Source organism: Manis pentadactyla, chromosome 2 (genome assembly GCF_030020395.1).
Source record: "Manis pentadactyla isolate mManPen7 chromosome 2, mManPen7.hap1, whole genome shotgun sequence".
NCBI classification, from domain to species: domain Eukaryota; kingdom Metazoa; phylum Chordata; class Mammalia; order Pholidota; family Manidae; genus Manis; species Manis pentadactyla.
In genome coordinates, this window is record NC_080020.1 from 152907233 (window position 1) to 152927581 (window position 20349).

Genomic DNA, 20349 nt, shown 5'->3' on the forward strand with positions numbered 1-20349 from the left:
AGAATCAGTATATTAAATAAAAAATGTATCATACTAATTTGCCATCTTAATAAGCAGAAAAATAATATCCATTATGCTATATACATATTTGTATTTCTCTAACTGCTGTACCTGATTTATATTATCTATAATATAAACAATATGAGTTGTTTATATTATTTTTAAAGTGATCCACAAATTTTCATTTCTCTAGACAATAAAGGAAATCAGAGAAAAAAATGAAGAATTGTTTAGCTACCTTTTTTCTGCATGAGTACTTATTTCACATCATTTTAGTAATTTGGGAAGGCAAAAATAAAGAATATTGTCCAATGGCATTTCCACCATTTGCTAAATGACTGCCATTCTAAGAAAAAAGGGTGAAAATGTTTAGTGACTAACATTTTGCATCTGTTTCTTATTTAGAAACTGTCCAGACTTTCCAATTATTAATTATTTACCTAAGGTCTTACAGTTAGTTAAGAGTGAAAAGTTCAGATGTAGAAAACAAATTTTGACATATATACTCAAATACAGAAGGACAGATGGTTTAGACAGTAACTTAGACCCTTAAAAATTTTCAATCAAGCTGTGTGATCAAAAAGCCAGTACTACTCCTCTAAGTATGAAAAGTAAGGAGAGGATACCACCTATGTTAAACAAAATGATCTTTTTTTAGGAAAACAAGACAAACAATCTCTGTATGGGGGTTTCTTTACTTTTTGTTCTTAGGTATCTCCTAAATACAATCTTGTTTATGTCAAAACCCCCAAAATGGGCACCGTAATTCCAATTTGTTGGTGAAAAATTGTGTCAGTTAGAATGATAAGCATACTAGTTAGTTCCGTAATGAGCAAATATGTTGAAACAGATTATTTGGCCTGAAAGAGACACAATTTGAGACTGAGAAGACCATAAGAAAACTGGAAAGGGCCTTAATGACAATGCTTGGGTAACTTCATCTCTGTAAGCTTGACCAAATGCCAATCGTCACCAATGAGAGGCCGAACACAAGGTCCTGAAACAAGGCAGATGAAATGGAACAAAGCAATTCTCAGCTACATGAAGGCAAGACTGAGGAAGAAGTCCTTAGAAGGTTTTGAAATGATACAAGACAAAGGAATGCCACTCTAGGGAGGCTCTGGAGGCAGGCAGTCTTTAAGCAGGCCCCCAAGATCCCTGTCCCTGGTAGTCACACCTGTATCTTGCTTCTAACCAATGGAATGCAACAAAGGTGATGGAATGTACCTGACTGCACTCACACAGTCATCAGAGTGTTAGCACCCATCTTGCTAGAGACTCTTTCTTCTGCTTTTGAAGAAACAAGTTGCTATGAATCCTACAGCCACAAGGAAATGACTTCTGCCAACAACCCAAGAGTTTAGAAGCAGATCCTTTCCCAGGCAAGACCCTGATAAGAACCCAGTATTAGAGCTGGTAGTTAAGCAGGTACCCAGCAAAACCCAGACTTCTGACCCACAGAAATGGTGAGGTAATAAGCATGCATTATTTTAAGCAGCTAAGTTTTGGTAATTTGTTACACAGCAATAGGAAACTAAGGAGCTAGCCCATACCCATTTTCTCCCTTTGCTCTTCTACACAATTTCTTTTCTAAATACACAACCTAACCTTTAGATCCTTTCCTCTAGTCATGGGTTGCTGAGATTTAAATTACTTAACCAAACTTTATTAGACCCTTTGGGTAAAAGTTGACCAATGTCCTTTCCCCCATTTTAAACAACATTATTAGCAGAGGAAAAGAGATGGCAATAAATTAGCAGAGGCCAGCTTTTATATACACAGCTGTCCTCATCCCAAATGTAGCACCTTTCCTTGTGGCATACAAGTCTCTCTCCAATTAGACTGAACTCTCTAAGTTAGTGTCCTTTGGCTTTATACCCCTCCAGGCCTTACACACCCTGGATTTCAATTACCCTTGAACTGAAACTGTAGTTGCCTTTAGGCTTTTTAATTCATGTATCTGGCTCCACTTGAGGTGCCACTTCTGCCTGCTGTCCCAAAGCATCAAGGCCTATGACAGGACGGACGCCACAAACAAGGACTGCTGCTCAGGCCAAATTTTACAAGTGACAAAGAGAAATAAAGGACAACTAGAATTCAGAGATTCTTCACCATCACCTTCAATTAACTGCCACAGAATTTCCCAGTATTGAACATCTCCTAAAATTCTTACTTTCCTCTACCCCTCCAATTATCTGAAATAGAAAAAAAAGGAAATAAAACTCTCTCTAAAAGAATTTATCCTTCTTTTTCTTCTTTTAAACAGTAACCTCAACTGTTGACAGAAGTTTCTTAGGAGTTCAAAGAACACTAATAAAGGTTAGGGTTAGGGCAAATTAGATTTGTAATCAGAAAATATATACTATTTTTGGTATTAAATTCTAGGATAAAATGCAGCTAAGTCCACATATTTAGACACAAAAGCACAAAGCAGCTGATCTAGCCGCACCAAATGCTTAATGAATTTGGCTGAATCGCTGTTCTCTAGTGGGACAGAATAAGCTCCAGAAGGGTAGCGACCATTATTTTGGTCAGCTCTGGATTTTCTCCAACACACAACACACTCTTCACTCAAAGAGCACTCAGGGAATTCGTTGAATTCAATTAAATGAGAAAACAGTACTTTAAGAAAGCTAATGACCATTACAATGGTGAAATCTGATCCCAGTTGTTTAAACAATGCCATTCTTAACCCATTTTGCAGTGAAACTATTAGAGGGAAAGGAGAGAGTTAAACCAATTAGCACAAAACCCCTGAAGCCTATATAAGGAAGAAACATACCAGGTGTAGTCAGTGAAAATGATTAATGTTTGAAGTACATTTAATGAGAACATTTTCTCACCATCTTTAAATAAAAATGATTTGCCTTTTTTAACGTGGACTGCCCTGGCATTAGGACTTAACTGCTTCCTGTTCTACAGGGCTTAGATGCCACTTCACTACTAATTCCCCAGTGCTCTTGAGGCACGTGTTAGACATGTCCTCCTCTGCTGGAAGTCCTTGTGGCAATTTCAGGGGCTGGATTCTGTAACATAAGAAAATGCTTTTAGAATTAAACTGGGTAACAAGTTTGTTTAAACTACTGAAGTAACAAACAACAAACCTTATCAAATGTTTAACCACTTTCAATTTTGCATTCACTGAAGGGATATTCTTGTGAACTTGAGGAGTGTGTGCCTGCAAGGAAGGAAACAACATTATGGATCGATTTCAAAAGCACGTGGTCCCAGGTTCCAGTAAAACATTAAGTTAAACGGACATTTGTTCTAAATCAACTTTCAAATAAATTACACTAAATAATACATCTCAACAAAAGAAATAATAAAAGTATATCTTTAAGTTTAAAAAGTATAAAATTTAAAGCAAATTTAAACAACACTAAAGATGACTAGGATAGTTGCATACTTTTTCTAATCCAAGCATCTTTATTATGTCCTTTTCCCAATATGGACGTCTTTTTGTACTCTTTATTCTGGTAACAATATGCAGTTTATGAGGGTGCTGTGGATCCCCACCGTATTTCTCATGATCTGCAGGTGAAGGGTGAAATACCTGGGAAGGAAGAATTATAAATGGTAAATTTTCAGCTGTGCATTTTTTTTCTTAAAAAACTCCCAAGTAACTACATAATGATCTCATTCCTAATGTTTCTATAATCCTCATCATCAATTTCTACCGGTATGATATTACTCAGATGGAGTCTTTTAAGAATTTCATACTCTTAAGAAAAATAGCACATAGGTAAGGATTTTGTTGTTTAGTCTAAGAGCAAAGCAGGAGCAAGCAGATGATGTAAAGAGTTCAAGTGCCAGGAGACAACGTGAGCGCTATAAAAGTTGGCCACTGGGTTGCAACCCCCACCCTCCTTCAAGTGAGGGAACAAACATAAATTTACAATGACAATAGCATGACCATTATAAATAATACGTACAAAGTATTGTGAGCATACAGACGAACAGCTCCAGTTGACATGTGAACTGAATTTCTAAGAATCAAAAGGTTCTGGGGAGCTGTCCCACAGAAAAACTTCCCTAAGTACATAAAATGTAGTGAATAAGGATGTACATTGCAACACTATTTGTAAAACTGAAAATTAAGGTCACATCTGTGTTCTTAGTAGAACTAAATAAATTGTGATAAATACATTCTAAATAAAACTAACAATACTAATACCAAATAAAATATGATGTAAGTAAATAAATGATGATGTAGCCTACTGGATACAATGCTGCCACTATAAAGGTTTACTATCTTTGCAGCTACTAACATGGAAGGATGGCCATAACACATTCTTGAGCAAAATCCAAACCAAACCAAACAAAAAAACACATTTCCACACCACTATGTGCAGTAGGATACTGTATTTGTTTCATCTATACCAAATACATGAGTGTGAATATGACATATTCTACAAATACTGAATCTAAGAATCACATATATGTATATATGTGTGTGTGTGTATTTATATATGTATGTATATATTCCTATATATGTAAAAGGTCTCAAAGACGTTAGCTCAAGAGTTGTTATACCTCTGGGGAATTAGTCCAAGAAAGGAAACACACATAAAAAAGATGGTACTTAAATCAAAAAGGATATTATTTAATAATTAAAAACAGCATTGTAGAAACTTACTAAGAGGTCATACTATATTGCTAATGAAGAAAGCAACTAGAGAAGTGTTACATCTGAGATGATTCACATCTTTGAAAACACATAACAGAAAAGGATGTAGAAGGTGTTGACAGTAGCTGTCTCCAGGTGGGTGGCATTAAGGGTGTTTTCCAGTTAGTTTTGCTTGTTTGTATTTTCTAGGGATTTCAAAGATATACAGGAGGGGAGGAACGGTGGCAGGCAGAGGATGGAATAGGTGCGCCAAAGAACATTTAAGGGAACAGTGTGAAGAGCATGAAATAGTGGAAAACCGAGTGTTCCGTGTGGCTGAAGTAGGAAAAAAGCATGAAAAGCAATGCAGGGGATGAACTTAAACAAGGCTCAACTATGCTGAGCCTTTAGAAATTTCCAGAAGGGATACAAAGCTACTAAAAATCTGGAGCAGCATGATCATGTTTCAAAAATAGATAGAAAGACAACTCTTACAAGAGAATAAAATGAACTGGAGGTGGAAGACTGGTATAAGGAAACAAGGGTAGGAAGGTATGGCCATGGTTAAAAGCCTGAATTACAGTAGTTGTAACAGAAAAGGGACTCATTTCAAGCCTGGGGCAGTAAAATAGATGGGTCTGTGGTGGTGAAGGAGGGGTGGAGATTCACTCAGGTCTCCAGCCTGGGAAATCAGCTTGAGGATGTAGCATTAACTGATACCATTCATACTGGATGAGCACCCTCTTTTTGTTTGATTGTTCGGAGGGAAAATAAGATAGTGAGTTTAATTTCGGATGTTTAACTCAAATGCTTATGAGTTATCCAAGCAGCATGATCTAGAAACAATATGAGAATACAGGCGTAAGTTTAGAAGACAACAAGGGCTGGATATACACACTATGAAGGTTAAAACTTTTCACCTTTACTATAACTGGTGATGAAAATAACTGTCTTGCACATTTTAAACAAATACATTTATATCTATCATTCTCTTTCAGAAGTTTACAGATTAAGAAACACAGAAGATATAAGATAATGCACTTGTGGCAAGGACAGCGGCAGAAAGACTATGACTTGAGAAAAAGGTTTCTGGTAAAGGAACGTCAAGTACACTAAAGGTGTCAAACAGTCAATGGCAATACTATTTTTTTTTTGGTATCATTAATATAAAATCACATGAGCAACATTGTGGTTACTAGATTCCCCCCATTATCAAGTCCCCACCACATTCACCATTACAGTCACTGTCCATCAGCGTGGTAAGATGCTATAGAGTCACTACTTGTCTTCTCTGTGCTACACTGCCTTCCCTGTGCCCCTCCACTAATGTTATGTGTGCTAATCATAACGCCCCCTTTTCACTTTATCCCTCCCTTCCCACCCACCCTCCCCAGTCCCTTTCCCTTTGGTAACTGTTAGTCCATTCTTGGATTCTGTGAGTCTGCTGCTGTTTTGTTCCTTCAGTTTTTGCTTTGTTCTTCTGCTCCACAGATGAGTGAAATGATTTGATACTTGTCTTTCTCTGCCTGGCTTATTTCACTGAGCATAATACCCTCTAGCTCCATCCATGTTGTTGCAAATGGTAGGATTTGTTTTCTTCTTATGGCTGAATAATATTCCATTGTGTGTATGTACCACATCTTCTTTATCCATTCATCTACTGATGGACAGTTAGGTTGCTTCCATTTCTTACCTACTGTAAACAGTGCTGTGATAAACACAGGGGTGCATATGTCTTTTTGAATCTGGGCTCCTGCATTCTTAGGGTAAATTCCTAGGAGTGGAAGTCCTGGGTCAAATGGTATTTCTATTTTTAGTTTTTTGAAGAATCTCCATACTGCTTTCCACAATGGTTGAACTAGTTTCCATTCCCACCAGCAGTGTAGGAGGGTTCCCCTTTCTCCGCATCCTCGCCAGCATTTGTTGCTCCTAGTCTTTTCCATGTTGGCCATCCTAACTGGTGTGAGGTGGTATCTCACTGTAGTTTTAATTTGCATTTCCCTGATAATTAGCGATGTGGAGCATCTTTTCATGTGCCTGTTGAATGGCAACACTATTTAAAAATTTTTAAAAATAAAAAAAAAAAGGAAAATGGTGGTGACCAGAGGCTGGGGGTGAGGGAATGGGGAGGCACTGTTTAATGGGCACAGTTTCAATTCTGTAAGATGAAGAGTTCTGGAGATGGATGGTGGTGATGGTTGCACAACAACATGAATATACTTAATACCACTGCTCTTTACACTTAAAAACAGCTGATATATTGTTTTATGTTACATACAGTTTGCCACAATACAAAAAATTGGAGGAATAATGAAAAAAAAAAAAGACAAAACAAAACCCAGCTTTACAAAACCAAATGCAGTCGTTTTACCATACATTCCAGCAATTATGTTTCTAGATGTTTACCTCACATAAGTCAAAAACTTCTGTCCACACAAAAGCTGCACGTGAATATTTATATCAGCTTTATTCATGATTGCCAAAACTTGGAAGTAACCAGATGTCCTTCAGGAGGTGAATGTGATAGACTGTTGTACATCCATACAATGGAATATCATGTGGCAGTAAATAGAAATGAGCTGCTCAGCCAGAAAACTTGGGTTACAAAAATATGCTTTATTTCCAGTACCTTCTTAATTGCTGAGTCTCTAGCCACTTTACTGGAAAACAACTTGATCTTTTCAAATTCATGTTTTCCTTAAGTTCTAGCCAGAGATTTTCTAGTTAACTCATGATTTATTATTCCTTTGATTAAATATACAGTTGATTAGAAAAAAAAAAGAGCTATCAAGTCATGGCAAGACATCAAGGAACCTTAACTATATGCTGCTAAGGGAATGAAGCCAGTCTGAAAGGGCTACAATGCTGTATGATTCCAAATCCATGACATTCTGGTAATGGCAGAACTATAGATAAGTGGTTGCCAGGGTTGGGAGATGAGAGGGAGGGATGAAGAGGCAAAATTCAGGGGATGTTTAGGGCCGTGAAACCATTTTGTATAATACTCTGATGGTAAATACAGGACATTATGCATTTGTCAAAACCCACAGAATGTGTAATGCAAGCAGTGAACCCTGATGGAAAGTATGGACTTTGGTTAATAATAATGTGTTGCTACTGGTTCATCAATATATACAACAAATACATACCAAAGCAAGATGTTGGTAATAAAGTAACTGTGTAGCGGAGGAAGGAGTATTTGGAAACTCTGCACTTTCTATTCAGTTTTCCTATAAACCTCAAAGTACTCTAAGAAATAAAGTCTACTCAGTTAAAAAAAATCAAAAGAAAAAAATCAGTGGAGGGCTTAGCCAGTGTTTTCTTTAACAATGATATGTATGCATAAATCTAGCAGAGAAAACACAAGATCAAAAATAGCAATAGCGGGTACAGAAGATGAACACAAAGAGCACATAAACAGAGCCCTGAGTCAGGGGAAGACCACATTTTTCTCAGGACAATGTTGATATGGTAACATAAAATATTAAAGAAAAAAACAGGAATACACAGATTCTGAGTGACAAAAACCTACTACTTTGAAGGCCAGTGGCATGTTATTTTTAGTAATCATCATGTACATGAATCCTACTATATTTTATGTGAAATTATGTGTGGATGTAGTTAATAGTGCAGATCCACACATAATTTAACATAAAGGTTTTCAATATTACAAAAACAGGTACCTTTTGAAAGAAAGTATGTTTAAAAAAATAGTAAAAAAAAAAATACACAAAATCACTTGTTCTTACTTTATCTGGAATTCTTGACCTGGTAAATTTGTGACGAATCCAATCCGTACATATGACAGGTTCCATACCTTTTGTAATAAGAGTCTAAAATATGACATAAAATAAAACATTTATTGTTTAGAACTCTGGTGCAGAAATCCATATCTACCAACTTTGGTTCTTTTTTTAAAAAGAAATCTGTTTTTATCTAAAAAGTAATTATTAGTTTATCTCAGTCCCTAAGCGAATGAATACATCTCATCTCACCATTAATAGATTATAAAGCAAAAACACATAAATACTGATTTCTAGACCAGGAGTGGTGATATTTTTCTATAAAGGACCAGACAGTAAGTTGCCACTGCCAAGTCCCAACTCTGCCACTGTAGGGCGAAAGCGCCATAGACAATATATAAGCAAATGGGTATGATTATATTCCATTAAAACTTTATTTACGAAAATAGGTGGGTGGGCTGAAGCTGGCCTGCTGGCTGCAGTTTGCCAACCCCTGGGCTAGACAATGTGCAGTACTTCACCTTCAATAACTCAGTGTCAAAGAAAGCCCGTGAGCTTCCAGTTTCCTCTCTAGTCCCAACAGTGCCATCACTCCAGGCTCCTATCTCTTGTTCCCTTTCTGCAATCCTCCAGTCCTCTTTCTCTGTCTGCTGAAGAAAAAGGATGCACAGCAATCCTTCACACCAGGAAGCTCCTCTCTGGATGGGAAATATTCACTCCTTTTCATGACCTACCTGTACTGCAGAGCTGGTATAAAACAAGTAGAGAGATTGCAGAGACAACATGGCGGCGTGAGTAGGACAGTGGGAATCTCCTCCCAAAAACATATATACTTTTGAAAATACAACAAATACAACTAATCCTAAAAGAGAGACCAGAAGACACAGGACAACAGCCAGAATACAACTACACCAGCGAGAACCCAGCGCCTGGTGAAAGGGGTAAGATACAAGCCCTGGCCCCGGCGGGACCCGAGCACACCTCCCCCCAGCTCCCGGCGGGGGAAGAGTAGGCAGAGCGGGAGGGAGACGGAGCCCAGGACTGCTAAACACCCAGCCCCAGCCATCCGGGCCAGAGCGCAGGCACAGTGCATGCGTGGAGGGCTGGTAACTAATGAAATAGGGCAGTAAGACCTCTGAGCGGGTGCCGAAGCTGATGTCCCTGTGACAAAGAAGAGCGGAGGCTTTTTGAAAGTCTTAAAGGGACAGGGATTTAACAGCTGGACGGAAACAGCATAGGTCACAGCCCAGCGGCAGGAAATTACAGGGAAAACCGGGCGCACTAACCCCCTGGGCAACAGCTCTGAGACCCCTCACGGAGGTAAACAGCCAAACAGACCCCCCGTCCATTACCCCTCCGGGCGCTGCGAAAGCAGAGAAACAGCCTAAGGCAAACCCCGCCCACAGAAAGGGAGATCCATCCATATCGGCAAGACACAAAGACCCAGCCTACTCGCAATTACCCAACACAAGCCACTAGAGGTCGCAGTTGTCCCAGTAAAGAAAGGCCAGTAGCAAGTGAAAAGTTTGGCCCTCCCAGCGGACAGTCAATAGCACCTGTCAACATGAAAAGGCAAAAAAATATGATCCAGATAAGACTAACCCAGACAGCTTCGGCATCTGCTACATCTTCCCCTGAGAAGGAACCTGGGGAGATAGATTTAACCAGTCTTCCTGAAAAAGAATTCAAAACAAAAGTCATAACCATGCTGATGGACTTGCAGAGAAATATGCAAGAACTAAGGAAGGAGAATACAGAAATAAAACAAGCTCTGGAAGGACTTCAAAACAGAATGGACGAGATGCAAGAGACCATTAATGGACTAGAAAACAGAAAACAGGAACGCAGAGAAGCTGATGCAGAGAGAGATAAAAGGATCTCCAGGAATGAAAGAATTTTAAGAGAGCTGAGTGACCAATAAAAAATGAATAATATACACATAAGTGGAATAGCAGAAGGAGAAGAGACAGAAAAAGGGATAGAAAATGTCTTTGAAGAAATAATTGCCAAAAACGTCCCCAAACTAGGGGAAGAAATGGCCTCTCAGACCACAGACGTACACAGAACTCCCATGACAAGGGATCCAAGGAGGGCAACACCAAGACACATAATAATTAAAATGGCAAAGATCAAAGACAAGGACAAAATATTAAAGGCAGCCAGAGAGAAAAAAAAGGTCACCTACAAAGGAAAACCCATCAGGCTATCATCAGACTTCTCAACAGAAACCCTACAGGCCAGAAGAGAATGACATGATATACTTAATGCAATGAAACAGAAGGGCCTCGAACCAAGACTACTGTATCCAGCACGAATGTCATTTAAATATTAAGGAGGGATTAAACAATTCCCAGACAAACAAAAATTGAGGGAATTTGCCTCCCACAAACCACCTCTACAGGGCATCCTACAGGGACTGCTCTAGATGGGAGCACTCCTAAAAAGAGCACAGAACAAAACACCAACATATGAAGAAGGGAGGAGGAGGAATAAGAAGGGAGAGAAATAAAGAATCATCAGACCGCGTTTACAATAGCTTAACAAGCGAGTTAAGTTAGACAGTATGATAGTAAAGAAGCTAACCCTGAACCTTTGGTAACCACAAACTTAAAGCCTGCAATGGCAATAAATTCATACCTTTCAATAATCACCCTAAATGTAAATGGACTGAATGCACCAATCAAAAGACACAGAGTAATAGAATGGATAAAAAAGCAAGATCCATCCATATGCTGCTTACAAGAGACTCACCTCAAACCCAAAGACATGCACAGACTTAAAGTAAAGGGATGGAAAAAGATATTTCATGCAAACAACAAAGAGAAGAAAGCAGGTGTTGCAATTCTAGTATCAGACAAAACAGACTTCAAAATAAAGAAAGTAACAAAAGACAAAGAAGGACATTACATAATGATAAAGGGCTCAGTCCATCAAGAGGATATAACCATTATAAATATCTATGCACCCAATACAGGAGCACCAACATATGTGAAACAAATATTAACAGAACTCAAGGAGGAAATTGAATGCAATGCATTCATTCTAGGAGACTTCAACACACCACTCACTCCAAAGGACAGATCCACCAGACAGAAAATAAGTAAGGACACAAAGGCACTGAACAACACATTAGAACAGATGGACCTAACAGACATCTACAGAACTTTACATCCAAAAGCAACAGGATAAACATTCTTCTCAAGTGCACATGGAACATTCTCCAGAATAGACCACATACTAGGCCACAAAAAGAGCCTCAATAAATTCCAAAAGATTGAAATCCTACCAACCAACTCTTCAGACCACAAAGGCATAAAACTAGAAATAAACTGTACAAAGAAAGCAAAAAGGCTCACAAACACATGGAGGCTAAACAACACGCTCCTAAACAATCAATGGATCAATGACCAAATCAAAATGGAGATCCAGCAATATATGGAAACAAACGACAACAACAACACTAAGCCCCAACTTCTGTGGGACACAGCAAAAGCAGTCTTAAGAGGAAAGTATATAGCAATCCAAGCATATTTAAAAAAGGAAGAACAAGCCCAAATGAAAGGTCTAATGTCACAATTATCGAAATTGGAAAAAGAAGAACAAATGAGGCCTAAGGTCAGCAGAAGGAGGGACATAATAAAGATCAGAGAAGAAATAAATAAAATTGAGAAGAATAAAACAATAGCAAAAATCAATGAAACCAAGAGCTGGTTCTTCGAAAAAATAAACAAAATAGATAAGACTCTAGCCAGACTTATTAAGAAGAAAAGAGAGTCAACACAAATCAACAGTATCAGAAACAAGAAAGGAAAAATCACGACAGACCCCACAGAACTACAAAGACTTATTAGAGACTACTATGAAAACCTATATGCTAACAAGCTGGGAAACCTAGGAGAAATGGACAACTTCCTAGAAAAATACAACCTTCCAAGACTGACCCAGAAACAAACAGAAAATCTGAACAGACCAATTACCAGCAACGAAATTGAAGCGGTAATCAAAAAACTACCAAAGAACAAAACCCCCGGGCCAGATGGATTTACCTCGGAATTTTATCAGACATACAGGGAAGACATAATACCCATTCTCCTTAAAGTTTTCCAAAAAATAGAACAGGAGGGGATACTCCCAAACTCATTCAATGAAGCTAACATCGCCCTAATACCAAAACCGGGCAAAGACCCCACAAAAAAAGAAAACTACAGACCAATATCCCTGATGAAAGTAGATGCAAAAATACTCAACAAAATTTTAGCAAACCGAATTCCAAAATACATCAAAAGGATCGTACACCATGACCAAGCGGGATTCATCCCAGGGATGCAAGGATGGCACAACATTCGAAAGTCCATCAACATCATCCACCACATCAACAGAAAGAAAGACAAAAACGACATGATCATCTCCATAGATGCTGAGAAAGCATCTGACAAAGTTCAACATCCACTCATGATAAAAACTCTCAGCAAAATGGGAACAGAGGGCAAGTACCTCAACATAATAAAGGCCATCTATGAAAAACCCACAGCCAACATTATATTGAACAGCGAGAAGCTGAAAGCTTTTCCTCTGAGATCGGGAACTAGACAGGGATGCCCACTCTCCCCACTGTTATTTAACATAGTACTGGAAGTCCTAGCCATGGCAATCAGACAAAACAAAAAAATACAAGGAATCCAGATTGGTAAAGAAGAAGTTAAACTGTCACTATTTGCAGATGACATGATACTGTACATAAAAAACCCTAAAGACTCCACCCCAAAACTACTAGAACTGATATTGGAATACAGCAAAGTTGCAGGATACAAAATCAACACACAGAAATCTGTGGCTTTCCTATACACCAGCAATGAACCAACAGAAAGAGAAATCAGGAAAACAACTCCATTCACAATTGCATCAAAAAAAATAAAATACCTAGTAATAAACCTAACCAAAGAAGTGAAAGACTTATACTCTGAAAACTACAAGTAACTCTTAAGATAAATTAAAGGGGACACTAACAGATGGAAATGCATCCCATGCTCGTGGCTAGGAAGAATTAATATCGTTAAAATGGCCATCCTGCCCAAAGCAATATACAGATTTGATGCAATCCCTATGAAACTACCAGCAACATTCTTCAATGAACTGGAACAAATAATTCAAAAATTCATATGGAAACACCAAAGACCCCCAATAGCCAAAGCAATCCTGAGAAAGAAGAATAAAGTAGGGGGGATCTCACTCCCCAACTTCAAGCTCTATTATAAAGCCATAGTTATCAAGACAATTTGGTACTGGCACAAGAACAGAGCCACAGACCAATGGAACAGACTAGAGAATCCAGACATTAACCCAGACATATATGGTCAATTAATATTTGACAAAGGAGCCATGGACATACAATGGCGAAGTGACAGTCTCTTCAACAGATGGTGCTGGCAAAACTGGACAGCTACATGTAGGAGAATGAAACTGGACCATTGTCTAACCCCATATACAAAAGTAAACTCAAAATGGATCAAAGACCTGAATGTAAGTCACGAAACCATTAAACTCTTGGAAGAAAACATAGGCGAAAACCTCTTAGACATAAACATGAGTGACCTCTTCTTGAACATATCTCCCCAGGCAAGGAAAACAACAGCAAAAATGAACAAGTGGGACTATATTAAGCTGAAAAGCTTCTGTACAGCAAAAGACACCATCAATAGAACAAAAAGGAACCCTACAGTATGGGAGAATATATTTGAAAATGACACATCCGATAAAGGCTTGACGTCCAGAATATATAAAGAGCTCACATGCCTCAACAAACAAAAAACAAATAACCAATTAAAAAATGGGCAGAGGAACTGAACAGACGGTTCTCCAAAAAAGAAATACAGATGGCCAACAGACACATGAAAAGATGCTCCACATAGCTAATTATCAGAGAAATGCAAATTAAAACTACAATGAGGTATCACCTCACACCAGTAAGGATGGCTGCCGTCCAAAAGACAAACAACAACAAATGTTGGCGAGGCTGTGGAGAAAGGGGAACCCTCCTACACTGCTGGTGGGAATGTAAATTAGTTCAACCATTGTGGAAAGCAGTATGGAGGTACATCAAAATGCTCAAAACAAACATACCATTTGACCCAGGAATTGCACTCCTAGGAATTTACCCTAAGAATGCAGCAATCAAGTATGAGAAAGACCAGTGCACCCCTATGTTTATTGCAGCACTATTTACAATAGCCAAGAATTGGAAGCAACCTAAATGTCCATCGATAGATGAATGGATAAAGAAGATGTGGTACATATACACAATGGAATACTACTCAGCCATAAGAAAAGGGCAAATCCTACCATTTGCAGCAACATGGATGGAGCTGGAGGGTATTATGCTCAGTGAAACAAGCCAAGCGGAGAAAGAGAAATACGAAATGATCTCACTCATCTGTGGAGTAAAAGAACAAAGGGAAAACTGAAGGAACAAAACAGCAGGAGAATCACAGAACTCAAGAATGGACTAACAGGTACCAAAGGGAAAGGGACTGGGGAGGATGGGTGGGTAGGGAGGGATAAGGGGGGGCAGAAAAAGAGGGGTATTAAGATTAGCATCCATAGGGGGGTGGGAGAAAGGGGAGGGCTGTACAACACAGAGAAGACAAGTAGTGATTCTATAACATTTTGCTACACTGATGGACAGTGACTGTAAAGGGGTATATAGGGGGGACCTGGTATAGGGGTGAGACTAGTAAACAAAGTATTTGTCATATAAGTGTAGATTAATGTTAAAAAAATAAAATAAAATAAAAAAAGCAGTTCCTGTGTGGTGACCTCCAATGAGCTCTACACAATGATATAAAGGGCATATAAAAGTGTAGGCAAAGGGTCTGTTTGTGTTTATACAGAGGATCAAAGCCTAATTTGGCTACCCCAAAAATGAACTAAGATACGATATGAAAAAGAACTTCCAACATCAGCACTCTCGGGAAGACTCATGCCAGAAGATGATCATCAAAAAAACCCCAACAAAGATCCACGCACTGCTACAGCTGTAGATGCACTCATCCCACCAATTCCTGGACTTGCCATGGGAATGAAGAAGGAGATATCTAAGCTGGCCTGTGCATACAGTAAAACAACAAGTTTGACTGGATCTATATGGTTGGAACTCAACCAAGAATTAGGAGAAGTGCAAATTGTAGCACTCCAAAATCTTACAACTACAGACTATTTACTGTTAAAAGAACATATGGGATGTGAACAGTCCCCAGGAATGGGTTGTTTTAATTTATCTGAATTCTCTTAGACTGTTCAAGTTCAGTTGGACAATATCCACCATATCATAGATAAGTTTTCACAAATGCCTAAGGTGCCTAACTGGTTTTCTTGGTTTCACTGGAGATGGCTGGTAATTACAGGTATGCTTTGGTTACATAACTGTACTCCTATTATGTTAATGTGTGTGCACAATTTACTTAGTAGTTTAAAAACTATACATGCTGAAGTTACTCTACAGGAAGATATGTCAAAGAAATAATCAATCTCCCCAGGTTTTCTTCCACCTGCTACTTCTATAGCTTTCCTCCTTCCTTCCTAATTACAACCCTTAAATAGAATTCGTGCCACATATCGAATTTACCGAGTATCATAATTCTTCCAAGTGGTAACGACACCTCAAGACAAATACTGGGCATAGAAGCCACAGGGCATAAATCTGCAAAGAAGTAAAAAGCTAACCTTTTCAAACAATAAGGCTTCTCTCTCACTTACCAACTTTACATTTCCCTGTATGGCCCCGGAAGATGACTGGTTAGCCAGAGACGGGTAAGATTCCTCAAGGGAGGAACAACCTAAGACAGGCACAGTCGCAGGGGGGTCATCAGGTGAGAAAATGGGGATCAACAGAGGTGAGGCTTAGAACCTGCCCCCCCGTTCTGAGAGAAATCTTCCGCATACGAGGATGTTTTATTGCCTGTGTCTAGCGTGGATTAACACATAGTCTACAGGTACACACCTGATCATCTACATTTGCTCTCTTACAACACTAAACTATGTTTTCTACCTTTATCTTGTATCTACCTACCACTTCAGCATTTTATTAAAAATAATAATAATAAAGAGAGAAATGTGGTATCCACATATAAATCAAGTATAAAAATCAAATGAATATTCATATTTGAACTGTTTATAGTTCATAATGCATGAGCAAAACCGAAAGCTTCTGTGATGACTGCCCCTGTAATGTTCACCATGTAACTTATTCACTAGGTAAGAATTTGTACTCCATGTAAGAACTTGTTCGTTAAGCTTCAAAAGATTGGAGACTGACGAAAATTAGGCTTGGGGTGGATTAATGATTGTGCATTGAGCATTGACCCCCCTATACAGAATTTTATTGTTGTCAACAACCATTTGATCAATAAATATGAGAGATGCCCTCAGGTAAAAAAAAAAAAATATATATATATATATATATCCAATTGTAAAATAAATAAGTAACCGGGATGTAATGTATAGCATAAGGAATATAGTCAAAATATTGTAACAACTTGGTATGGTGATAGCTGGTACCTAGAATTATCATGTATATAAATGTTGAATCACTGTGTTGTACACCTGAAACTAATGTAATACTGTGTGTCAACTACCCTTCAATTAAAAAAACAAACAAACAAAAAAAAAACAAGTAGAGAACAAGCAGGAGGGAGTGGCGGAGGGGAAGGACAAACACGGGCAAGACAATGGGCACTGCATCCTGTCTCTGTGAGAAATGAGATGCTGACCCTCTCAGAGGGTCAGTTTCCTCAGATATAGAAAGGAAGTAATACTGAGGATTAATCTGAGGGTAAGGTAATGTAAGTAAAGCACCTGACATTATCATTTATGGCCAGCAGCCCTCCTGAATAAATTAGGCTGCACCGTTGCAGTTTCTAAAAGAAAAGACCAGAAAGAACTACATGTTTGAACTCATGTTTGAAAATACAAATGGTCTCTGGCAGATTGTTTTGTTTTACTCATTTTTTATGACTGAAAATGTACTTTTTCATAAGTGAAGCAAAAACACTTAAAACTTTAAAAAGATTAAGGCCGACTGGCCATTTTTCACCAGCATGTTCTCCAGGGAAAGAGATTTTGATTCCAAATCTTTAGGGATAAAACAGCAGATAAACCATATATAACCCTTGACATTAAAAAATATAAAAAGAGGAACTCATAAAGTTTAACCTGCTTGTATGTTTTGTTAATTAGAAAAGAGAAAGAAAAATATCTTAAGGAATAGAAAAAACAAGATAATTCTTGAAAAAAAAAGATAATTAGAAAAGAGAAAGAAAAATATCTTAAGGAATAGAAAAAACAAGATAATTCTTGAAAAGAAATACTTACTTTCAGTCTGCCTGGAGGCCTCTGAACTATTAATGGCAAAATCCCTGCCATGAATGTGGCGACTATTCTCCTTAGAGGCTGTGAGAAGTAAAAAATAGGTCTCAGAAATAGACAGGTCTCCCCTTCTGCAGTATTAAAAACTAAATAAGAAGTTAATTGTATACTTGACTGAAGTTTAACAGTAAAATCTTGGTTATTTTAAATAGTAAGGGCAAGAATTAGTTATAATAAATGTTTTATTCAGCGTTCAGCAAAACCACAGGTGATTACACATTAACTCTATCCCATTTTTACCAGGTAAGTTAGAGCCTACATTGATTCAACAGGAACAGGTGATGGAGGTTATTATCATTTTTTAAATCTTCAATAATGAGGGCAAAAACATAATGTTTTGTTACACAACCATAAAAAAATCAAAGAGCTAAAACATTAAATGAAGATACCCCAACTCCTACAATTAGAACTGACAACCCTGTTGCGCTATGTGTGAGGAAAATGAATCCCCAAAAGTTCAATCTTTTACCCCAGGGCATCCAGCTTTCCAGAGTATATGGTCTGGAATTCAATTCTCCTAATTGCTAGTCCAGTGCTTTTTCACTACACTGTAACGCCCTTCTCTTTAAAGTAGAACTCTCTTTTTTGCTTGTATTTGTATTTTTAAATGATTCTTCACAAATATACATTGTTTTCATGACCTAAAAAAGTTATGTTTACCTAGACACAAAACAACTATAGCTTACTATGCTAATGTATACTAAAAGTAGAAAGATTAGGTTCATGTGGTAAATGTGTATTTGGATAATTTGTTTCAAATTTTTACCCAAAGAACAGACAGAAATACCCAACTTGCAAAGGAGTTACTCTAAAAACACCTAAAACTCAGCACATAGGGAGCCCTCAATAAGTTTTACCATTATAAAATTATTAAATAATTACAAAGCTATAATAAGAATATCCTAACACACCAAAATAGGGTAAGTGCTATGTGTTAGTGTCCACCAGATTCTGGCTCACTCAAGCTCTACAAATCTTTCCTGAGATGTGGATAAAACAGTAAAGTTGTGAGAATCAATGCAAGATGTCCCAAAGAGCCAGACTTCAGAAAAATTCTCAGCAAATGAACCAGTCTCTCAAAATTAATTATGTATCAGATTTAGAAGCATTAACTACCAAACCCATAATGCCCTGAATGCAAGAATTTTCTTGTTCATCTTCTACTCTCAGCATCTAGCACACTATGTGATGAACAGTAGGCACCCTATGTTTGTTATGAGTATATGAATCACTCAATGGGTTAGATCTATGGTCTGCTCAACTCAGAATACAGAAGTACATCCAAATTTCAAAAATGTCACTAAGACTTCAGATCTCAAACTTTACGTAATGATTTCTAGTTCAGATCATTTTTGCTTTGCTGGTGCTTTATATACTTAGTACTGGGGCTTCCTTAGAAGAGACGCTTAATCCTCCAGCCCTCCAAATCAAAGAGGTAATGCTAAATTATTTTCTCTACCATACTTCTTCCTCACAAGTATTACATACTAACCCTACTCATTTAGCTTCATGCTTTGTTATATCTTTCTCTTATTAGCTATATTTCAACAAACACCTCCTAACTGGCCTTCCTACTTCCCCTCCAACTTCCTAAGGTCTTTTCTCCATAGCAGCAGTCATCTCACTAAATTTTAAATCAGATCATGTCAACTCCTCTGCTCAAAATCTTTCAATAAGCCAAGTTTCTCATTGTTGGAATGAGAGGTTACAAATAAGCACGAGGGAAGGCTAAGATGATCCATGTGCTCCAATGATACAGGATTAGAGCTGGAACTCATGTTTGGCTTCATATAATGATGGATACAGACAAATTACAGATATGTACATATATATGGATTAGCTGTTAGCTGAGCGGGCCTAAAAGCAATGGTACCCCAGTAGCCATGAGCCCATCCAGTGCCCCATTTCTAACAGCATTCTCTAATAAAAAGAGCCAGGTCTCCTCCTTTGAGAAATGGCTGATTGCAGGGCTGTAGCAGGGAATATCTAAAGATGAGTATGAAGTACTAGAATCCTGTAGTACTAGAAAAGAACTACTCATAAAATGAAAATGATGGGGTATGTCAAAGGGACACAGGGGCCAACTGAAAGATCTCCTAATGGCTGAAGCGGGAATAATGAGCAACAAAATAATACCTTACAATACAAACCCTAAAATAACTATGAGCCCATACTGATATAAATAAATTAATAAATTAATGGGAGAGAAGAAACAAATTTCCTTTACAGAAGAATTATAAATAATTTATGCAGATGCTCCCCACCTCAAAGAGATGGAGCAAAATACTCACCCCTGAAGCATGGGCCATGCTTACTGACTCCTAGAGTACAGTATAAAAAGCAGGGAGTGGTGGTGGGGGGATAACATTACACTACAGAAACCTGTTCAACACTGCATCATCCAGGTGATTAAGGTTAATGTCAACTGATTCACCATGACAACAATCAAGTTGATAGCATGTGCCCTTGATATGATGGAATGAGAATGGCATTTCACCTCTGTGGTCTTCCTCCCCAATATCCCTAAACCCACTCTAAAAGAAAAACATCAAACTCCAGTTAAAAGATATTATATAAAAT

At 38.0% G+C, this 20349-nt stretch overlaps 1 protein-coding gene across 8 annotated transcripts in view; it reads right to left on the minus strand.

The window, feature by feature from the left end:
- Positions 1 to 2804: 2804 nt before the first annotated feature.
- Positions 2805 to 20349, minus strand: part of MRPL30 (mitochondrial ribosomal protein L30) — a 61994-nt gene continuing 44449 nt past the window's right edge. For 5 of the 8 annotated variants that reach the window (XM_057496947.1, XM_036879997.2, XM_036879999.2 and 2 more), the window contains 5 exons: positions 17716 to 17793; positions 8356 to 8439; positions 3407 to 3553; positions 3105 to 3178; positions 2805 to 3026 (listed from right to left, as the gene is read on the minus strand). In XM_057496947.1, coding sequence (XP_057352930.1) covers positions 2894 to 3026; positions 3105 to 3178; positions 3407 to 3553; positions 8356 to 8439; positions 17716 to 17766 — 489 coding nt within the window. In that variant the 5' untranslated portion in view covers positions 17767 to 17793 and the 3' untranslated portion in view covers positions 2805 to 2893. The remainder of the gene's footprint in view (positions 3027 to 3104; positions 3179 to 3406; positions 3554 to 8355; positions 8440 to 17715; positions 17794 to 20349) is intronic. The other 3 variants (XM_057496948.1, XM_057496949.1, XM_036880003.2) reach the window with 2 other exon arrangements.